At 37.0% G+C, this 22,460-nt stretch overlaps 1 protein-coding gene across 2 annotated transcripts; it reads left to right on the plus strand.

The window, feature by feature from the left end:
* Positions 1–270: 270 nt before the first annotated feature.
* NTS (neurotensin) lies at positions 271–19,238 on the plus strand. 2 transcript variants are annotated; one of them, XM_087767146.1, is made up of 5 exons: positions 271–398; positions 842–942; positions 5,127–5,188; positions 11,039–11,263; positions 13,323–19,238. In XM_087767146.1, exons 2-5 carry the CDS (start codon positions 882–884, stop codon positions 13,467–13,469), a joined length of 495 nt encoding a protein of 164 aa, XP_087623272.1. In that variant the 5' UTR covers positions 271–398; positions 842–881; the 3' UTR covers positions 13,470–19,238. The 2 variants fall into 2 exon arrangements, with proteins under 2 accessions (XP_087623272.1, XP_009474899.1); XM_009476624.2 differs by lacking the exon at positions 271–398 and having other exon boundaries at positions 663–942.
* Positions 19,239–22,460: the final 3,222 nt, after the last annotated feature.

Genomic DNA, 22,460 nt, shown 5'->3' on the forward strand with positions numbered 1-22,460 from the left:
GAAAAATCTTTATCAAGTGACTTTCCCGTTATCTTTCTCCATCGCTCTCTCTCTCACACAGACTTCTCTTTTTTTTTCCCCCCCCGCTACCCGTGCCCGATGTAACACCCATGCCCAGGATTATACCCCTGCCCATGCCCGATGTCACACACCCCTGCCCATCCCCGGTTTAACACCCCTTTCCCTGCCCGGTGTCACACCCCTGCCGGTCACCGGTGTGCGGTTCTCTCCTTGTTTTTTTCCCTCGCTGGAGGGAAAGCTAAAAGAGATGACAGACAAAGCGCATCAGACGACGACGCACGAGGACCGCGGCGCTACACGCGGTGCTTACGCTAGGCGCGGCCGTTTCCCGCCCCTGACCCAGCGCACAGCACGCGCTAGGGGTCAGAGCAACTGCGGTAACTTTTTTTTTTTTTCCTTAATACTAAAAAAACCCATTATTTCGGGGCTTTTCCAGATCAGAGGATAGTTCCCGTTCGGGAAAAACCCGCTCCGGCCGCGCCCCGCGGCGGTGGGTGCGGGGGTTCGCTGCGCGCCCCGCGGGGCTCCGCATGCGTCAGGCGCCGAGTGGCGTCAGCGCTGGCGGGCGCGGAGAGGCGGGGAGGGGGCAGCGGGAGCGGGGGGGGGGTTGGGGGGGGGCCTGGAGGGGGAGGGGGGAGGGCCCTTCATCAGGAGGCGATGGCGGCACCGCCGTGACATCACCCCGCGGCTTATATAGTTGGGGAAGGGTCCGGGTCCCCCGTCTGGTGCCTGCAGCCGCCTGCCAGCGCGCGTGCTGAGGACGCGGAGCGGCGAGGCTCTCTCTCTCTCTCTGTCTGTCTCTCTCTCCGTCTCTCCCCAGGATTTATGGACTTTACTTTCTAGAGGGCGGCGCAGCAAGGATGAGAGCCCAGCTGGTGTGCGTGGTGCTGCTGGCCTTGGCCTCCTGCAGCCTCTGCTCAGGTAAGCCCCCAGCGGCGCTCCGCACCGCCCTCCGCCCGGGCGCGGCCCCGCAAAGCGGGCTTGGCGCTCGCCGCCGGCCCCCGAAGTCTCTGAGCGGTGGGCGCTGAGCCGCTCTCGGAGCCTTGAGAGGGGCCAAAAGAAAGGAGGTGAAGTCGCTTCGGGGTACCACGGCTGTACCCAGTGATCGCCAAGGAGCTGGCCCTGATAACGGGCTCTGGCCAGCATCATTTTTTCGGTCACTCCCATAACTTTCTCCCTTCGTGTAAGCCCTTCCCCCACACACCATCCATACCATGGCAGTTAGTGTAAACTAGTCATTGGAAATATACATCAGTATAGACCATCTGCTTGATTATGCTGCCTTGTTTGTGATTTATTGAATACCATGCATTTCCAAACTATCATAGATATTATAATTTCTGCAGCTCTTATGAATAGTTGCCATAAGCCAAATCAACATGAATATAGATGCACTTTAGTCACTTTTTAGTGACAGCAATACAATTTTAGTATTCTGGGGAAAAAATTGCTCGCAACTGATCTGAAATTATGACAAAAAATGCTGAATCAGATGCAGATCGCACAATAGGAAGGTTAATGTAAATGCATTTCTACTCCAAGAGCAGTTGCTTTAGAAACCTAAAAAAAAAGGGCCATATATTAAAATGCATTGCCTGCACCTTTGGAAAATGACACAGGTAAGTGTGTGTCATTTATGCCCGAAGTTTGTGACCAAAAATAGGTATGGTGACGATTAAACAGGTGTACAGACACAGACATGAAGCAGAATAGGCTTCAAAATCCAGTCCTAACTAACTTGCAAATTACTTTAAACTCCACAAAATTTAAAGAGTAAATTTACAAGTAGCTTCATTTTTCAGCTTCAGTATTCAGGAGGAGTCAGAAGTCCTAATTCTCGCTTTAGATGAAAGTTTCCAGTTTGTATTTCCCTGCAGAAGAAAAATGTAGAACACGTAGTATCCGCATTTTATCACAGTTTAAACATAATTGTTCTGTATATTATAGAGAACTGGTGATCTTAGTGACAAGGCTTAATGTTTATTATTTTCTCCCCATATATTTGAAGCTTTTTAAACAAATACTTGACTAGTATTTTCAGTGAGGCAATTTCAAATTCAACTGTTTGTAGAGCCTGAATGAAAGCCCACTAAAATAAAAAAAAAAAAATCAGTGGAAATTAGAATGGGCTCATAAAAAAACCCAGAAACAAAATTGTATGTGTAACTGACATGATGGTTTATTTGCTTGAAAATTTGAAATTACATTTAAATGAGAAATGGCATGGAGAGGCTTGTGTGGAGGGGCCAAATCAGTTTTAACTAATATAGACAGTTATTTCATAAAGAAAATGATCATTCATTTTAATTTTCTTTTGAAAATGTTTGCTCTCAGGGGAAAGTGTGTACTTGTAGAATGTAACTATTCCTGTAAAATGTCAATATATGAATAGAAGCTATATTTCTTGTCAATAAGAAGTGAATCAAGAGGACATCAAACTGTGTGAATTTCCCTCTGATTTGAACAATAATGTGTAACCAGACTTTTTATACATTGCTCTCTGAGAGTCTGCTCTTTTTACACTTTTACCCCTCATCTGTCCCTCTCACTCCTGAACTACCTGGATGTGCTCCCTTCTCCTCCTCCAAGCCTGGCTTTATTCTTCAGTCAAGGAATCTTGACCAGCCTCCTAAATAATGTCCTCCAGACTTCTTTTCTCAATCAAAATGTTTCTTAATACCTACCTACCTTCCACGTCTGCAGCTGTCTTCCAGCCTCGATGGCGTGGAAGCTGTCTTCCATCCTCTATAGAATATAAAAACCAAGTGCTAACCAGACACAAGTCCTTTCATTGTCCTCAGCTGGTATGACCCAGGACACCACAAATCATGATGCTGTCACACGTGTGCTGCTCACCCATTCACAGGAGCTGCTGCTATCAGTAGAAATTCAGCTGAGGTGATCTTGTGCTGCCAGCAGAACTTTGGCTAATGGTAAAGCGGTTAAGAGATCGGGTAACACTGACAACCAGTAGTGCTGAAAGGCCTGAAAGGCATTGGGTTTGTGATTAGTTGCTAGTGATTTGCTGTAATACTGATCTACAAACCAGTCTTAATATTTTCAATAACAACTCCAATGAAAAAAGTAAGAATGAACGAAAGTAGTGCGCTGGTAATGCAGAGGTGAACAGGAGCATCACTATAGAGGAAGATGGGCATAACACACAGAAGTTTTTGATGACCTGAGTAATAGAAATGAGAAGCAGTGCAACAGTACAAAATGCAATAGCTTAGGAAATAACAGAAGTTCCTATTAAAAGCTCCTTTTAACAGAAGCAGAGCTGTTGGAAATATCTGGGGAGATAAAAGACTTGGTTGTATTATCTGACTTTTTTTTAAGAGATACTAAAGTTTTTCAGCGATGAAAGACAAACAAAATAAAAAAATGTGTAAGAGAGCTACTTCCTGTAGTTAATGGTAAGCATTAAGGTAGTTAAGTACTGAGGCTTCTGATCCAAACTGTACTATGCTGTGCTGTTGTGAGATCACATCAGGCACAGAGGAGGGCCACTCTGATGAGTTGGGGAATACAAGGCTATTACAACAGAGGAGAATAGCTGAGAGTCTCATAGCTCTGGGCATCGCCTTTCAGTGAAGTATTTATGGGATTTCCAGGGGAATGGTTTATGTCCAAAAGGCACAGTGATCTTGCATTTGTTTGCTAATCACCGTGTAAGCACACCCTAAAAATCTAAGCTGGGAAGGGCTGTGATTGCTTTCAAAAAATACATGAGTTGGGTAAATATTACAAATAGAAAGGTATCATTTATAGTGAAGGAAGTTATATACAAACCATTAATAAATTTGTAATTAGAAATAAATTAGGCTTGAAATTAGAAGGTGAATAACCATTGATAGTTTGGAAGAATTCTCCAAAGAAGAAATACAGTGGTGGTGGTGGTGAGATCTTGTTATTAAGATTGAATGTGATTGATTTTTAAGAATATTATAATGCTTGGCTTTCGTGTGCTAGCAGAAGTCTGACAAGTTAGCACACGTTTGTATAAAAGATCCCTTGCAGTCTCATGTTCTGTGAAAGGTAGTGACGCAACATGGTGATGATCCCTGAAATGAAGGCATAGGCAGAATCTATCCATGGATTCTGTGGTGGGGTGTTACATGCCAACAGCATTAATCATTTTAATTAAAGTGAGGTATGACTTATATGAATATGGAATAGATTTTGGTTTAGTTTGGTTTTAAATATAAGCAAGCATATCATTTGGCTTTGGACTGCTAGTATTCCAGGAAAGCTAAAAGCCATGTGGAACTCTGTTTCGCCTGAAGACTTAACTGATTTCTATACACATCTCATCTTTGAGCTGTGATTGCTGCTACATTTTCAAGGCAGCAGGTTTTCCTTGTGATTCTGTACAGCACAAAGCAGAAAAGTTTGTGTCTGTTTTCTCTTTCTACAGCAATTTTTAGCCTATTCACCAAATCACAGGTCTTGCACGTCTGCTGAGCTATCAAAGGTTGATTAAAGTAGTAAAGAAAATCCTAAGGCTTTCAGTCAGAATACTTTCTTTTGGTGTATGTGTTGTCAAGAGCTTGTATCACAAACTGGTCAAGCTCAATTCCCTCATATCAGTAAAAATATTCTTAATTTAATCAAGAATAATCAAGACTAAATCTTGCCAAGTAATCATAACTGCCATTCACTTATACACTTAGCTGCTACTTAAATAAATATTCTTTGAAAATAAATATCCAAAATCTTCTTCCAAAGTAAGCAGAGATGACAAATAGTGATTATGAAAATCATACTGATTTTAAATGAGGAATATTGCAGCAGTTTTGTTTACTGAAAGGGCTGTAGGTTAGTGGGCTTGTCTACCAGTGAACTGAGATTAATGATTCATGTCATTCACTTCTCTAAGCTTGATCATGCTTTAAAAAGGTAGTATCCATTTTAACATAATGTTGCTGTTACCTGAAGACTCCTCACAGTCCCTCTAGATCACTTCACTGTGTTTTTATCTAAGTTGTTTGTTTGGGTTTTTTTTGTTTTTCAAAATTCATTGATATATCTAATTCTGTATGCTGAATTGAAATGTCCGTAATTTATGATGAAATAATAAACATATGTTTCTGGTTTATTCCCAGATTCAGAAGAGGAAATGAAAGCATTAGAAGCAGATTTATTGACCAATATGTACACATCAAAGGTAATTATTTTTCCTCTTTTAGCTGACGGGTAGGGAGCAAATGAATTCTCATTACAAACCCAGAAGTCTTTGCATGAAGTAATAACCTATGGTCTAGACCAAAAAGTTCAATGCTAGACATTACTTTGGTGCAAGATTTTCTCCAGTTCAAAGGAAATTTGAAGGTGTTGATGTGACACACTAAAAGTGCTCCTCACTAGTAACGCTGATACTTTCATTAAACTGTCAAAACTGTGTTAATGTGCAGAGATGTAAATTTATATAAGGAAATGTGTTTTGAATAGGATTATGCCTGATGAAAGCTAAATTAACCTTGAGTCAAATCCGTAAGTGCTATTTTTATGCAGAACTTTTCCTATAAGCATATAAAATTAAGACAGTCATAAAGCAAAAACTATTAGTACATATGCTGATTTTGGTTTAGGAACTTAATCATAGTGTTCGTATAGGAACATGGGGACATGACTGTGAAAATATTAACCTGATAAATTACATTTCCTTGACAAGTTGCAAGACTATGAGCGATGTACATGTTATTTAATACAAATAGACAAAAAATCAGTTCCAATCTCATACTGCAAGGTGAAGTAGCAAGTGTTGCACATATGTATTGAACAGGCTGATAGACAAACACTCTCTCAACACTGTTATTTTCCATGAATGATCTAAGAAATATATATGTCTAATATTTCCTCAGCAACATATTAAAGAACAAACCCTGAAACAGGTGCCATGGACTTAAGGTTGAATGCTTTAGTTCTTTGTTCTAATGAAGTTCAAGCGGTACTTAAATTCAATGGAAAATAAAATGAGAAATGAAAAATTTCCCTAAAAAAAGAATTTCATAAGCCAATGACTAGTTGAAGGTTAAAGACAAAACCTGCCTGGAAGAATTCTGTATTTACTGTATTTGCTTATATGTGAACTTTTTCACAGGATCCTTTGAATAGACTAGAATAAGAAATGAGGCCAGAAAATACATTGTTTTGATCTGGTCTGGCAGTTCTTAGGCTCCCATGTTCTTTACTGGCATGGTAATTAACCTTAGATGCCAAATAAACCTGATTACCACTCGCTTCTTTAAGGTACAGAAAGACTTAATAGATATTATTTTCCTGAGACAAATTTAAATGTAGGGGACTGACAAAAATAGTTCTTTCTCTGTGTGGCAAAGCATAGTATGCCTTGGGAGGAAACCCTGCAGCTATTGGTATTTCTGCTACTGACTAGTGGAACTGAACCTAAATTCCACTTCCATCTTTTTGTCCCTCTCAGCACAGAGCACAATCTCAGGTAACTAAAAATGCACAAATATAGTGCACCAGCTAATAATGTAATGATGTTTGCCATCATACTCTTATATGTTGTTTAACAGCATGTAGCTTGCTATTCAATTTTCTTATGGTATATACCATAAGTCAAGTGACATCTGAAGTTCACAGAAGCCGTAGATGCATGGTGGAGACATTGATTTAATTCTACATTATACTTCCTTAAATCACCATCTAAAACTCATTAGTTCAATATGTATTGTCTCTTGACATCAAAGTAAGGCATGATGGAACCACTAAAAAGGGTGCATAATTGCTTCTACAAGAGGCATACCACTATGCCATTCATTACTGAAATGACAAATTCTTTTTATTTTTTTCTGTTGTCCTCTGCTAGCTTTTAACCCTCATCAGAACCAAAGTATGATTCTGGTGTGAGAGACAAATTTGAGGATGGTATGTATAATAATTGTCTTGTAGTGTGCCTGAGATCTGGTTTCAGTTGAGGGCAATTACTGTTAAATTTCATTAACCATGTTTGACACTGACTTGGTAATAAGCAGCAAGGGAAATCCAGACAATTTAAATAGCATTAAGATAGGGGAAAAAAAAGAAAAAAAAAGAAAAATTTATGAAAGCTCAGATCTAAAACCACTGAAAAGTGGATTATCACTTGTGGTTCTAGTATTTGACAGAAAAAATCTTCATACTTGTAAAGTATAGCATCAAGACTACAGCTAGGGTTTAAGCACACACCTTTTGCAACATTCAGTAGTCTATCCAATATTATGGAAAGAGTTACCATATGCTTTTGACTTCACAGACTGCTGTCCAGTGTCTACTGGCCCTTTTCAAACTGCTCTTTAAAGTCTTCTATACGCTGAATCACTCTCAGTCTTTAAAGAAGTATGTCCATGCTTATTACCTTTCTTCAACATTTAATACAATATTACCCTTCCCTGTTGTTACACCTCAAAGAAGATACAAGGATCAAACAAGTCCCTAAAATGCTTTATCTGTCTTTCCTCTAGGATAAAATCCAAAGAGTCTTTTGGAAGATTTAATAAGACAACACAACCTGAAGTGTCACAAATATGCAGACAGTTATCTGCTGTCTCTCTTTTGTATCAAATAGATAGCTCTATTCCCAGCTTCCTAAATGGTTTCCTGAAACCATCACTTGCATGAAGAATGTCCTGAACTCAAACAAGATTGAGATGATGTTAAAGAAAAAAAAAAAAAGAAAAAAAAAGAAAAAAAGAAAAAAGAAAAAGTGTTTCCTTGAAGAATATATCATCACTAGGATATACTCCACCTTTGGGATCCTCACTCACATTAATTTTCTGAAGTCTTGGGCCCTCAGCTTCTTACTGTTGTAGGATGCCTGTTTCTGACTGTATGTGCCCAGACAGTTTAGCTTCCTTGCCTGAGGCAGATGAGGTTACAGCTGCCTAGGAGTTACTGGCTTCCTGACTCAGTCATCACATAAAAAATCATTACATTTACAGGCATTAGTATACACCATGGAAGAACTGTAACAGAAGTCAGTACCATATCTGCTTAAAGACAGAGAGTATTTTTGTTATTTCTATGGTTACACTGTGAACAAAATTCAACTACTATTCTGAAAGGGAACCATAGAAATCCTCCGTTACCTTGGATTTTACTTGGTTATGAATTTGTTTTTCATTTGTTTTCACTAGATAAAGACAAGAATATAAAAAGCAGAGAAATTAACTTTCTTATTGTAAAAAAAAAAAAAAAAAGGCATTTGGGAGGTATGTATCATAATATAAGAAATATCTTAAACTATCAGGGGTATCATTCAACCAGAAATTGAAAGAAAAAGATATCATATAAGTTATAACTTGGGATTCTCTCTAATCTTTCATAGGATAAGCCTGTTGTCAAAGAAGGAAATATTCTCAAGCTTGTTTCAGTTTCTTAGATGATCTAAAATTCTAAATTTAAAGAGCTCCATGTTCAGATAAAAAAAGAATTCACTCTTGACTGAAATTCTTAATGCTTTATAGTCTCATTCTGTGAGCTGGCAGAAGTGTAAGTAAGTCAGAAGCAGGTATACCCAAGTAAAAATACTTTGAAGTGATATATGCGTGGTATTAATGGGAATTAGACTCCCTTAACAAATGAAGTATGCTTGCAGGCAGCACTGCAAAATTTTTTTCCTCTAACCTTATAAGTAGCAGCTAAGACCAATTTCACCTAAAGAAGTCTGCTATTTAAGTATTTTACTAATATACAGAGGAAGGTTTCTTTAAACATAGACATGCATCAGGCTAACATAAAGTAGTGACTTTAGATCAAAAAGATTCTATAAATTATGCGAGAAGGCATAACAAATTTCCCTGTCCTTTCCTTTTCTCTTCTGTTCCCATCCAATGGAATATTTTTGGGTTTTTTTTTAACTCAGAACTCTCACTTGCTCACGTAGCACTCCCCCTAGATTTTATTCTTCATTGCAATTTAGCTATTGTCGTGCTAGCTCACATTTCTTTTTGTATACCCAGGAGAGAGAAGTGCACTGGAAAAGCCTCCTAATCTGTCATGGAAAGCTCCATATTTTTGTATTTCACAAATATTTTAAAATAGACGAAGTAAGATTTTAAAATTGCAGTGAACACTTGCTCTTTTTGCTAGTTTAACTTCTGTTAATTAAATTAGACATTCTGCAAAGAGGTTAATTTTTGTTTTGAACCTGTCACATCTTTTCAAATAATTCGGCAGACTAATTAGGGCACCTAGATGGGACAACAGATGAGCTCAAAGTAAACAATGTAGAAACATTTTCAAGCTTCTGAATAAGATTTGAGATTTGTTTTCTTCTTAGCTGCAAAGCAAAATACTGTTGTTGGGGTTTTTTTGAGCCATGTCAGGAATCTGAAAACACAGTGGTTTTGTTAAAGGGCTAAATTATTCTTATTTTGAAAGGCATGCATATATCAGATGTATATTCGAGTAATGATTACGGGCAAAGGGGAATTTTTTGTAACCAACGCTAATAGAGATGCCAGCTTTTCTTATTTCTTCCTCACTCCTCTGCATTTTCTTTCTTTTCCCTCAAAAAATAGTGAAGTGTGCTGAATATGCATAAATCTTGCATACAACACTCCTTTGTTAGGAAGGTGCTTTAAAGAAACAACAGATTATGTGATTATCTTATGTTCAGCTAAGTAAGCACTGCATCCACACTCTTAATTAATGCTGTCAGTACGTAAAAGGCAATGTCTGTGTTAATGTCATACCTATATTTAACTTTGTACATCCAGGAAAAGAAGTAACTACATTTCAGTTTATAGGTAAAGTGTTATCCTAATGTGCACAGCCAGGAAGCCCTTGGCAGTAATAAATAGAAATTTGCTATTTGGCTTTTGATTGGAGATTGCTATGTCACCAGTTCTAGTTTAAGGAAACTAATTTCTATATTCACCACTAAAAGGAATACAATTTGAAAGAAATAATTAATAGTGGGAGAACCAAGAAAGTGGCAAAGATATCAAAAGAATCATAGAATCATAGAATTGTCAAGGTTGGAAAAGACCCTTAAGATCATCGAGTCCAACCGTTAACCTAGCACTGCCAAGTAAAAGGAGTGAATGGGGTAGGAATTAGGTTTTTCACTTACTTTTTTCTATTAATAATCAAAACTAAAGAAGACTACTGCCACAGCTGCTTGGAAAGAACACTACCAGTAGAAAAGTAAAAATTATTTTTCTCAATATTTTTTAAAAGGTTTTAAAAGTTAAATAGCTCCTAAATAATGCCGGATACTGCAGCAAGCAAAATTTGAGACAAACCATGGTGTAATTTGTCTATTTCTGTCTTTCTGTAACATCTCTAAACAGGTCCATTACGGACCACCTAAATACAGTTGGTCTGAGTTTTTCTGTCCAGTTACCAAATCAGGAATACATTGTTTGCACAGCTCTGTTTCCTCTTTGCTCCATCTTCATCTAAACCTGTAGACCTTCGATTCGCATCTCCCAAGCTCATGACTCTCCAGCATCCAAAACTCCTGGGGCTTACAGATTCCATAACTTCAGACCCAGCCTCATCAGACAGCTTGCCCTGAAGCAGGGACTCCATTCCTTTTCTCAGGGAATTTTGAAATGACTAGTATTTGTTCTGAACTGGGGAGGAGCGTCTAGTTAACCACAGGCATCCACCTTGGATTCCAGTACTGGGAATTTATCCAGTGGTTTTGACTCATTGTCCTGATTTACACCTGTGAATTTATATTATATTAATTTCCATCTGTGTTTTTGTTTGCACCTGTGCAGAAAGACTATGAAATGCTACCATTCTGGTTTGGTAGCAGTTTACTTTTTCATCGTGTATGTCTACCTGGGGGGTAAGGCTGTGGGGAAGCAGACTTGGTGTGTTTAATAAATGAGTTGTCCTAATTTCAGCACTCTCTAATTATTGTCTAAAAGTTGAGCAGATGAAAAGTACTTCAAACACACAAACTTATTCCTACCAAAATGTTTGAATGTCACACATTATTACTAAAAAACAAAACAAAAATTGCAACATGTTAAATAGTGGGTATTTGTATTTTCAGATTAACAGAGCAAAACTTCCTTACTGGAAAATGACCCTGCTAAATGTCTGCAATCTTGTCAATAACATAAACAACCAAGTGGGGGAAACAGTAGAGGTAGATGAAGAGGATCTTGTTTCAGGAAGACAGTTTCCTGCTGCTCTGGATGGCTTCAGCTTGGAAGCAATGCTGACAGTATATCAACTCCAGAAAGTTTGCCACAGCAGAGCCTTTCAGCATTGGGAGGTAAAACAAACTGTCACAAATGTATGTTTCAACTGCTATTAAACTCTCAGGCTCTGTTTATTTTAAAATCCATATCCATGTGACCTCCATCACATTGTCTGAGCTTTCCTTCCCTTTTTTATATTCTCTAATACCTCTAATATGCCTCTCACTGAAAGAGTTGTGAATTAATGTAGTTTCTGACAAGCTGAGTGTCTGTTTTTGTATAACAACCCACGGATAAATGAGAACTATTCTTAACTACATACTTTCTCCACTCTTTGTAGACATTCCAAGGAGGCAAACACATAAAAGTGACCTCTATGCCAGAACACAAAACTAATATCTGCTTAACAGATGTGAAGTTACTGCAGATTTATTGAGGCATAAATAAATGTAGGCAGAGTTTCTGAAAACCCTTTTAAGGCCCTAAGGCAAACTGGATTCAAAACGCATGGACACATGCCCATGTGTACATGTAATTTTACCAGGTACTCTGAGCTTCTTATCATTGCTAGGAAACAAGTAGCAAGGGAACTCTTGTTTTTCACTTCCCCACACTTAAAGAGAGCCCTGGAAGTTGACATTGTGATTGTATGAGGATTGCTGCTCATAAACAGTGATTGTTTATAGTCCATTTGTGATATTTATCTTAGTGCAGTGATCACACAGAGGCACACTGGGCACAATCCACTTGCGTTGTTATATATTACACTAAAAGCTGCTTTGCGTAGCAAAAAATGTTATGTCAGTGTCACTACCCACTTTCTAGTAAACCCAGTTTCTTCAGCTATTGCAGGTTCATGGACAGTCTGGCTGAATCTTGATCCTCTTTTGTTTGTTGAATCACAGCTCTGTGTTTGCAGGCTTATTCTCAGTCCTTCATATTAGCTAGCATGGTCCATACAAAAGACTGCAACATCTTTGAGAACCAGAGTTTTCTGAGGACTCTCTTCATCAGTACATTTATTGTTGAAAAGGAGCTACCATAGAACTGGCTATATGCAATAGCCCATATGACTTAATCACAGTTCCTGACTTTGCAGCTGCATCACCTCTTGTGGTGGCTGGGGATCATTACTCATAACAGTACTGCATGCAAAACTGGAAAAAAATACTCCTCTCTCAGCTTAGGAACACGCTTATGCAGTGCAGAAGTTTATAAGACACGATAAAAGAAGAAGGGATAGAGCCAGAGGGAGAAGGATTGAAGAAGGCTTGAAATACACAATTTATGTAATGAAAGAAGTTCTTGTGATCTTATTCAACCAGGATTGACTCCAAAGTCTGTTGAAACCATGAGAGTCTTTCCATTCATTTCAATAGAATTTAGATGAGCACTCATTTATTAAGTAATTAAGTGAGTAACAGAGTTTGATTGCTTAGGGAAATACTGAGGTGAGTGTAAAAATGTTTTCAGTTTAATGCCTTTCAGCCAGATGGTAGGACTGTACTTGACCATAGAAGAACGTGGTGAGAGAATGGATGAAATCTCAACAGACAAAGCAAGAAAAAATCTGAACAAAACACTTTAAAAACTCCGAGTAAAACTCAAAACACAGTTATATAAGAAATTTTGATTGACAACATTTTGGCTTTCTTGTGCTTTATTTCATTTCTTATTTGTTTATTACACATTTTGATTTTTTTAGCTGTAGGAAGTTGCAGATAAAAATATTGCTCAAAAGCTGAAACCAGCAAGCAGTGGGTGTTTTAGGAGGTGTTTAGCCTAAATGAGTGATTACAGAGTGACAATCATTAGGAAGTTTTCAGTCAATTTGAGTTTTAGTCCAAGGAGGACATAACAGCTTTTCTCTCTGGTCAAAACCAATGATCTGATTTGTTTCAGTGGAATTTAAATATCATCTCCGTAGGATTCAGCTCATCTTTAGCCTGATGTCAGTTTTGTGTCTTGAGTTTTGGGCTTTTTTTTTTTTTTTTTTGAAACCCACAACTATTATGGTAAAGATTTCTCTTGGTGGCAGATGTTAAAATAAAGTTTTATAAAACTTTCTAGGAATTGATAATCTTTATTACCAAAAAAAGCTGGTAACAGTGTGTCTTTTCTTGCATCCTACAGTTACTTCAGCAAGATGCTTTTGATCTAGAGAACTCAAGCCAAGACAAGGAGATAATGAAAAGAAAAAATCCCTATATTCTGAAACGGCAGCTACATGTGAACAAGGCTAGAAGACCATACATACTCAAGAGAAGTTCATATTACTGATGCAGCAGAAGAAAACAATGTATATTTAGTTTATAGGTAACTGTGCATTATGGTTATCTTATTTAAATCTAAAATCATACTTGTGTGAAAATATACTATGGAAAATCATTAAGATGATAACATAATTGTGTCTTTTTTGCAATTGCTGTTTCTTGATTGTGATTTTTTCCTACTTGAGATTAATTGGACCAATACATTTGCAAATAAATCTAGTTTCTAAGCATGATGTATTGTACAAAACTGAGATTTCAACGTATTTCCAACAATATTGTAGTCATTTCCTATTTTATAAAGCACACCGACATACACCAAGTAAATTGATATTGTCCATAAAACCTACTGAGAATCTTACAATTTCTTAATGCAACACCTCAAACATATATATGCTTGCAAATTTTTGTATAATACACTATTCAGAACTGCCACAATATTTTATATATTGGCAAGTTTAATTTCTTAGGGATTAGGTGTAAGGAAGGAAGGAAATACTATCAGCTAACTATTAAATGGCAATTTCAAAATTCATATTTTAAGTAGCCTGCTTGTAAATGAATTTTAAGTTCTTGACTCCTAATTTGCCACTGAAGAGTCATAATTTAAGAAAACAATACATAAATGAGACTTTAACAAAGTATGCTAGTGAGAACAAACCTAGATGTGCTTCAGAGTCTTGTGTATAACCAACTAAATAAGGAAAACAGTTTATTAAATCAATAAAAGAATTTACAGTGTTTACCTAAATCTATGAATGTTCAGGAAAAAAAAATAAAGAGAAAAAAAAGAAGCTGATTCATGCTCCTGTGCTGTCACTGTTAAAGTCAAAATACTAATCCAGTTATATGAGAAACTTGGGAGAAATATTTGAAAGAGGAATTAAAATGAGAACATCTTAAACTTACAATTAAAAGGCATTTGCTTTCCCTCCCTCTATAAATTTGTAATAACAACACGCAGTTTCAGGGGTTAGAGACAGTCTTGGAAGCTGATGGAGAGGGAAGCTCCCAGCATGGAAAAAATTTTTTTCAAGCTATGAGGAATCAAGTGCCACCTGAAACATACATATTTTCCAGCACTGTGTCTGTGATATGTACATGAAACTTGGGATCTCAATGATCCTGGGTTCCAGTCTGGAGGAAAACAGTCTGAAAGAACTGGGTGTCACAACAACGGTCAAAATAGAGGGATAGTCCAAGATCCAGGAAGCCTGGATGCTCAGACCAGGAGGCAAAAAATGGGACAGACATTGCTTTTGAAAACCTACCTGTTTTCTGTTTGAGGTGTTTCCTCAAAGCAATACTGTTCCAACAAATTGCCAGAAAAAAAAAGAAAACACACAGAGAATTTCCAAATCCTCTCACAGGTCAGATCTTTTGTCAATTACTATTAAACATATACAGGGATATACATAGAAGAAAACATACTCATACCAATGGTTATGCCAACTTTGTTATATGGGGAGGGATGGGTTTTTTACAGTAAAATGTATTTTCACTACGTTAAAGCCAATTATATTTCCTTTTCTTATTGCAAATGTTATTAATCAGTTTATTTATTCAATAGCCACTAAATCTATGCACTCACAAGATATAACTGAGCATACACTAATTACTGTAATAAGCATTATGACTTGAATAAAGCAAAGCACTTAAGCACATTTAGTCTCAATGTTTTAAAAGCTTAATGCACTTAAGGGCTTTGCTTAAATAAGGTTCTAGTAGATTCATACCCTTTATTTTTTTTATGAAACTGTCGTAGAATTAGACTGGAGACACGGTATGCTCTCAAGTGGCTAAGAAACATTCCTCTTTCCAACAAACCTACAAGCTCTCTAGTCCTATTATGGACACTTTAAATTCTAAATTGCCTGTTGGTCTGAAATAACAAAGCAGAACAGAATTCATTCCAAAATTCACTGCTAGCAATATATGAGGAAAAAAGGAAAGAAACTTCAGATCATTATTTCATGGTGAATACAGAAGAATAAGACAAAGAGAAATAGATTGCCATGATATTTTTCTCTTATGTTCAGTTTAAGAGTATAAAAGTTAAAAAAAAAAGGAGGGTAAGGTAATGTGGTTACCATCAGATAGACAATGTTAAAATTTTTGAAAACAAAAGTACCCTTCCATGTTACGTTTTGAAGGTGGTTTAGATATTCAGGGTGATGGCAGAGGACCTCAAATAATGATTAACTGTTCCACCCCCATCTAGTGCTCCACACTCAAGTGGGACTTACCCTGTGACTGTATACTTGTTCCTTGCAGTGCAGAATTAACAGATTAGCCAGTCTGACTGGCTGAAAATGGCTTAAAATAACCCATTTCCTTTCAGCATGCTGTGAATCCACACATGGTCAGCTACTGTGTGTCACTGGAGGAGGCAGAGCTTAAAGTATGGCAGGAGGTAGCTTATTCAGTTGTTCCCTAGCCCCCGATGGAGGTGTTCAGGGAGCTGTCAGAGGAATGTCATCCAGAGTGAGAGACAGTCCTAACTAGATGAGGAAACAGTATCCATAATTGTAACATGGCCAGTAAAGATACAAAAGTCAATGCTGGCATTTCAGCTTATTGGTCATTGGTGAAAAACAAGCGTAGCAGCATTAAAATGTTAGAAAACACACTTAAACCATACAACTAAGCCAGATATGCAGAACTGTTGGGGGATATTTTGATGTCTAGGGGACCCTTATTTTCTTGACATCTCTTCTCACTTCTAGCTGTTGCTACCTCCTGATGACCTCACTGCTATGGAATTGCAGCCTTTCTTTAGCCCTCTTTTTTGAATGATGGCAGCAAAATATTAGGCAGGCTTATGCATATTTATCTCTTTTTGCACAGTCTTTCAGTGGCATCCTCGGGGTATCTGCCTTGGCCCTAGCTGTGCATTGCCTTGCAAAATGAATGCTGTATTTGCAGCAGCAATGGGTGTTGAATGAAGTTCAAGCCAAAGGAGGCCCTCACAATATGTAAAGATTTGTAAAGTCAGACAGCTTTTTTTTTTTTTCTTTTTTCTACAGCTCATAATTGCCTTAAGTTTAAAAATGTTGTTTTGAAGACCATTAACTCAGATTGCTACCTTGGCTTAAAGAACTGCTTCTTGATATGGACAATTTTGTTTTATAAAGGCAATTACTGAGAGATTTGCTGTCTGTCTCCTCAGAGGAGTACATTTTTCCCACATATTCCATTGCTGTTGTCTTTACGAAGTTCATAGATGAATAATTATACCAATTATTCAGAAACTTTATACTGAATTATTTCTCATACTCCTAAAATATTGGATATGGTCATACAGAGCAATTGCAGAAACCTCTCTGTTATTTCTAATGTAGAATTAAAAGTAACTAGATTTAATTTGATTTTATATATTTTTAATAGTTATCATCCATAATCTTACAAATGCCCTATAGAAGAAAAGTAAAACAGAGAGAAATGAATAATTTTGTCATCTCTGAAGCATATATTTGTTAGGTTTTTTTTAAAAGAAACATTAAAAAATAATAGTTACCATTCTCACAGTTAAATGTGGTTATAAAATAAGTCTCCAGATTCCTTGAGTCTTGCTTGTGGTATATTATAAAATTTGCTGTTTTCTGTCTTTTCTATTATAAGTCTAAACTTTGTTCTATGTTTTAAGTAAGAGTTTAATGGCTGTGGTCTGAACAGAGTGGATGAAATGTGGTGTTTGCAGATTAAAAGAGATTTAATTTTGCGATGTATGATTGTGGCTGTGCCTCAGACCCTACTCTTAACTAAGACACAAAGAAAACATGTTAATTTAGTCTAGATAATTAGTTATCAGTTTGTACTATGCAGCACCAAATTGAAGATGCAAGCCACCACTATAATTCTTGAGTCTAGGAGGGCAGAAGGAGGAGCAGGTTCTTCTGAAATTCCCCAAGGCTCCAGACTGATCACTGATGTTGTCCACATTCAAAATATTGGACAGACTGAAAGCAGTCATAAAACAAGAATTGCAGAGAACCTACAAAATAAAGTATACTGACTTCTGTGACATAGAGTCAGAACTTGAACCTTGCTGTCCAGGAAGCAAAAAAAAAAATGGAGGGAGGAGTTGATCTTCATAAGGAACCTGGGGAATGAGATTTTCATTGCTACCAAATTCAAGCATTCAAAAGTTATGAGTGAGGCTGAAAAAACCTGCAAATAAATAGATAGATAGATAGGTAGGTAGGTAGGTAGGTAAAGACCCCTGACATCTAAATAAAGTAATAAATAGATGTTAAATGATTTTTATTTCCTCCATTTACTGGACTGCCAGGGAACATCTGAATCACATTTTCGAGCTTTGTCAACAAGAGGAACTAAAACATATATGTTTGTTTTTATTGCTACTGAAAATTGACATTCTCATCCAATCTCTTGAATCCAGCAGGTGTCACATTAAGACACACACAAAAGCACAATGTAGATGGTCAGATTTCAAAACCTGTCAGATCCAGGATACCTGGATGGGTCTGACAGACCCAACAATCAGACAGTGGACTAGAAAGAGCTTTGTGGTACCTCATTAGCAGGCAAGCTTTGGGTGGCTGAATGACTCCTCTGAGGTGGCAATATGGGGAAACGGCAGGGGGGCCACCCAGGAACTTTTGGAAGGGTGTCAGCTATTAAGAAACATAAAGCCTTCAGGAGCTATTAGTTGCCCAACTAAGACTTGATTTTTCCAAGTAGATGAGAGTGTACAGCTGTTGTCTCAGGAGACTCCTCACATCCCCTCATACAGAAGGAAAAGATAGGACTATCCATTACTGGACTTGAATTACCAAGGAATAGCATTTGTCTGTTTGATCGCCCAGTGGGTCAAGTACCAGTCTGTTTTGTCTCAAAAGTTACAGTGCAGTATTAGTCTGGAACTATTTTCTCTTTTACTCTTGAAGTTCAGTTGTAGGAAACTTTCGCAGGATGTGTTCCTCTTATGTGTACATAAGGGGCTTCTCAGATAGTCTACACATTGCTTTCATAAATGACTGCCAGCAGCCTGGGGATCTCTGTCCAGATGTAGTATCTAAGCTGCTTAACAAAGTGTTAACAGTATGTGAATGAAAAACTGCTGGGTTTGTACGTCAGTGAATCTGATCTTAAGGATAGACTGGAAACATCCTAAAAGACAATCTTGACATCATTATTGCAGCTTTTTCTAATTCATTATTTAGAAATCCAAGCTGTGTAACAGATTTTTGTAATCCAATATTTTAGATTATTTTCCCCTATAAATATTTAACTGAAGGTCTAAAATAAATGTGTACACAAAAAAAAAAAAAAAAAAAAAGAGAACTAGTATGTGTTATATTGTGCATTATTTTCTTAAAGAAAGTTGTCACAGAGCAACATGACTTGGGAATCATTTCATCTGGAATAAATGGTGTGGTTCCTTCAAAATTTTTTTTCAAAACCATATTGTTTGTATGTATTTAAAGACAACTGTTCCTAGAATGTAATATTGTAAAACCTTTTATTACGATGCAAAAAACATTTTAGTTGATTCAGTGAGTAATCCCTATGGTTAAAAACCAATCCTCCTCCTCCTCAAAAAAAAAAAAAAAAAGATTTCCTATTATATAGCAGGTATAGAGAAGGTCTTAGAAATAGTTTACTTAGTAGTTCTTGCATGAATGAAATCTCTTGGTTATTTTTGTGTACTACCAAATCCTTAGGATAGTTGTATATCCCGTATACTGCAGTTGTCCTTGTGTTTTGGTATCTTATTTACCGATCTTTTAAATAAAGAGTTGTTTGGAACAGACAACATGCCTTCTGTTCTGTTAAAAAAGAAGGAATAAAAAAGAAAAACACCACATGGAGTAAAGATATATGTGTATGTACCCAAAATGAAGAGTTTATTCAAATTATTCTGAATTTTACAGCACGTGTAAAGTATAATTTATGGGGATATGTAACTGCAGAATACTATGGTACCACAGTACTTTTGCTGTTTGCTGCAGAAATAGACAGTAATGACAGAAATTTCTAAATTATTGTCTTTAATATGCAGAAGGAACTGAAATACTAAGATGGCAGCTGCTTTTGAAGCTGAAATCCTTGATGAATACTATTGTCCTCAAAAGTTTCCATTTACTGAAGGCAGTTTTTTCATTATAGTGGAGTTAAGCATTACTGTTCCTAGACTCTGCCTCTGGAGAATGAGGGAGTTATGAACATTATAATTTGTGTTTTTTTATAAATATTACATGTACCTCCACTTTACCTTTGTGGTTTTACAGATTTTTGTGTTAGAGAGTTGAACTGAAGGGGGCTGTAAGGGAACAAGCAAATAGGAAACGAAATACAGACAGATAAGGGACTAAATGAGAAAATATGGGAAGATGTTAACTGGGTATTCCTTCTGTCTGGCTCCAAGCAAAGAGTGTCAGAGCTGGCTGAGGCATGGGTTGTATGTATTTGGAGGGAGGGAGGGAGAAAGGGAGGGGAAAGTTGGAGAGAAAGGAGGAAAGGGAATCTAATACTGAGTTAAGTCTTGCTAGGTTAGTGTTAGTTGAGGACTAAAGTGTATATAGGCTGTATGAACTAGAAGATACAGGATATTCTGAAAAAAAGGGGAGTCCCCAGCAGAGGATAGTAAGGACAACCATTTGGCCCCCATTCCCAACACTTCCCTTGAATCAAGAAAAGCAGCTTGAAACTGAGAGGTTTCAAATTAAGAGGTTTTAAGCTGAAACTGGAACAACTAAAGAAAGCTGATCAGGAAAAGGAGAGAGTGGGTGGCAAGGGTCAGGAATGACAGAAATCAGAGTCAGTTCAATCATTCAGTAAGCTGTACATAGCCAGGAATATCAGTACTGAGTAGGGCAGAAATACAGATTGCTGTTAATAGTTTGGGGTTATCAACACCAATCTGTCCAGGTTTGAGAAGGCTTGTGGTTTGAATGTGTGTCTCAAGCAAATTAGCACCATTTTCTCACACTGGTCTCAGAATCAGATGACATCGTGGTATCCATGCAGGAGGCAAGGAAGACCTTTTAACAGCTATGAAAAAGAACAGAAGAAAACTTAGCTCCAATGAGAAGGCCTTATCATAAAGCAGAAACTCATTTCATTCTTGAAAGGTAACGAGAAACATTTGTAGATGTGTATACATTGATAGATCATACACTGCTTATCTTCTCGACTTTATATTATTTTCCCTGTTTGTTTGTTTGTTTGTTTTTTCACTGTGGGGAGACCATTTATTACAATTTATGAAAGTACTCAAAAAAGAGTGAATCTTTAGGAATTTAATTCTTAATGTCCCTTGATATTTTCCATCTCTGATCTACTCATTGTCATCCACCATAGCACTAATTCCTTGTCCTACTTCAAATTTTTGTGCTGTTATTTACTCTGGTTCACTTAGCAAGTTCCCTAATAGGGCTGAATCAAATATTAGTGAAATAAAAATAAATTACATATAGTACATTTAGCATGTGTTAAAAAAAAGTTATCAGAGAAAAACATTGAGTCACAATATGAACTGAATTTTCTCATTTTACATGTATCCAGTTAAATTTTCCATTGAAAGCCTCAAATTCTACTAAAATTACATTAGTCTGTAGTTACACAGATTAGTTTTCTTCCCACTAGCTCTTAAATATAGATCTGTTATTTTTTCTTTGTATCATACCAGTCCAAGAATATAAATGTATAAATGTATAAATGTATAAATCATTAAAACCAGTATCTGCAGTTTCAGAATTCACATCTATTGCTTTGAATGTTGGCATGGAGCTTATCTGGAACCCTGACTCAATCCTCTGTATCATTCATGCTCTGATAATTTTTAGGAAGTGTAGCAAAATGTTCCTTTTCAGAAAAATGACACTCAGCTAGCCATCTCTTTACATCCTTTACACCCCAAAAGAAATAAAGACAGACAAAAAGACTTGAAAGTCATTTCTTATTCCACAAAGAGTTTTGAACTAAGAAAACAGAATTAGAAACTAATTTTGTGTAGGCTTCATTATTGCTAATGATTACATGTGGTAACACCTCAGGTTTTATGGGTTTTCCATAGTAATAAGATATTTTGAATGCTAGAAATATCTAAAACTAATATGTAACACTAACATATAACACTTTCTTCTTTCTATTTAAGTAAAGGCTTATTACAAAGTAAAGTAAGGAAATGACTCTTGGAACAGTCTAAGGAATATCTTTGTTAAATACTTGTATGTTATTTAGGACAATGAAGAAGTCCAGGGACTGTTTGTTCTAATACAAACTATGCCTAGGTAATACAAGCTTGACTGAAGTGTTGCCGCACATGGACTAAGTTAACTTGAAAAGAATAAATTTAGTTTTTCATAATGTTTTTTCTTTGGTAGTTTTGATTTTTTTTTCTCTGTATTTCCATTCTTATTCTGTTCTAGTCTATTTACTCTACAGGGCTCTAGTTTGTTGCTCTGCTTCAGATAGGATGCTCTTATAATTGGAGGGAATAGAGATGGTCAAATGAGGGTGTGTGGTTGCAGAAAACCCCAGTCCCTTCACTTTAGCAAAATGTGCAAGTCTTCAGGGTTCAAACCTCGATGATTTCTGCATGGCCAGCACTCTAAATCATGTTTGCTTTGAATGTTAACGATACAGGAAAAGAACAGTAAAATATGTGTTGAGAACCCACTCACAGTGTCCAGAAACTGAAATGATCTGGGATTGCTGATATTGGACTTCATGCAAAAAAAGCTGTAAGCCTACATTTCTGAACCCCATGTTCTCATGTCCTTTGGGGGAAAAAAATACCTATAAGAAACATCTGAATCTCTGTGAAACTTCTCTTTCAGTGTAAGATCAAGGAGTGACATTGGGAACTGTAGTTTTATCAGAGAGGCTTCACAGATAAAAGTTTAGAGAAAAACTCCAGAAATTTGTATTCTCTTAAAGAAAGTAATCTGGAACTGGTCTTTGAAAAAAATTAGATTTTCTTCATGTATCTAGTGTAATTGTGGCAAATCAGACAGCCTACTTCAATGCATAG

The sequence above is a fragment of the Nipponia nippon genome, unplaced genomic scaffold (genome assembly GCF_047370975.1).
Source record: "Nipponia nippon isolate SJK-2023a ecotype South Korea unplaced genomic scaffold, ASM4737097v1 scaffold_3, whole genome shotgun sequence".
NCBI lineage: Eukaryota > Metazoa > Chordata > Aves > Pelecaniformes > Threskiornithidae > Nipponia > Nipponia nippon.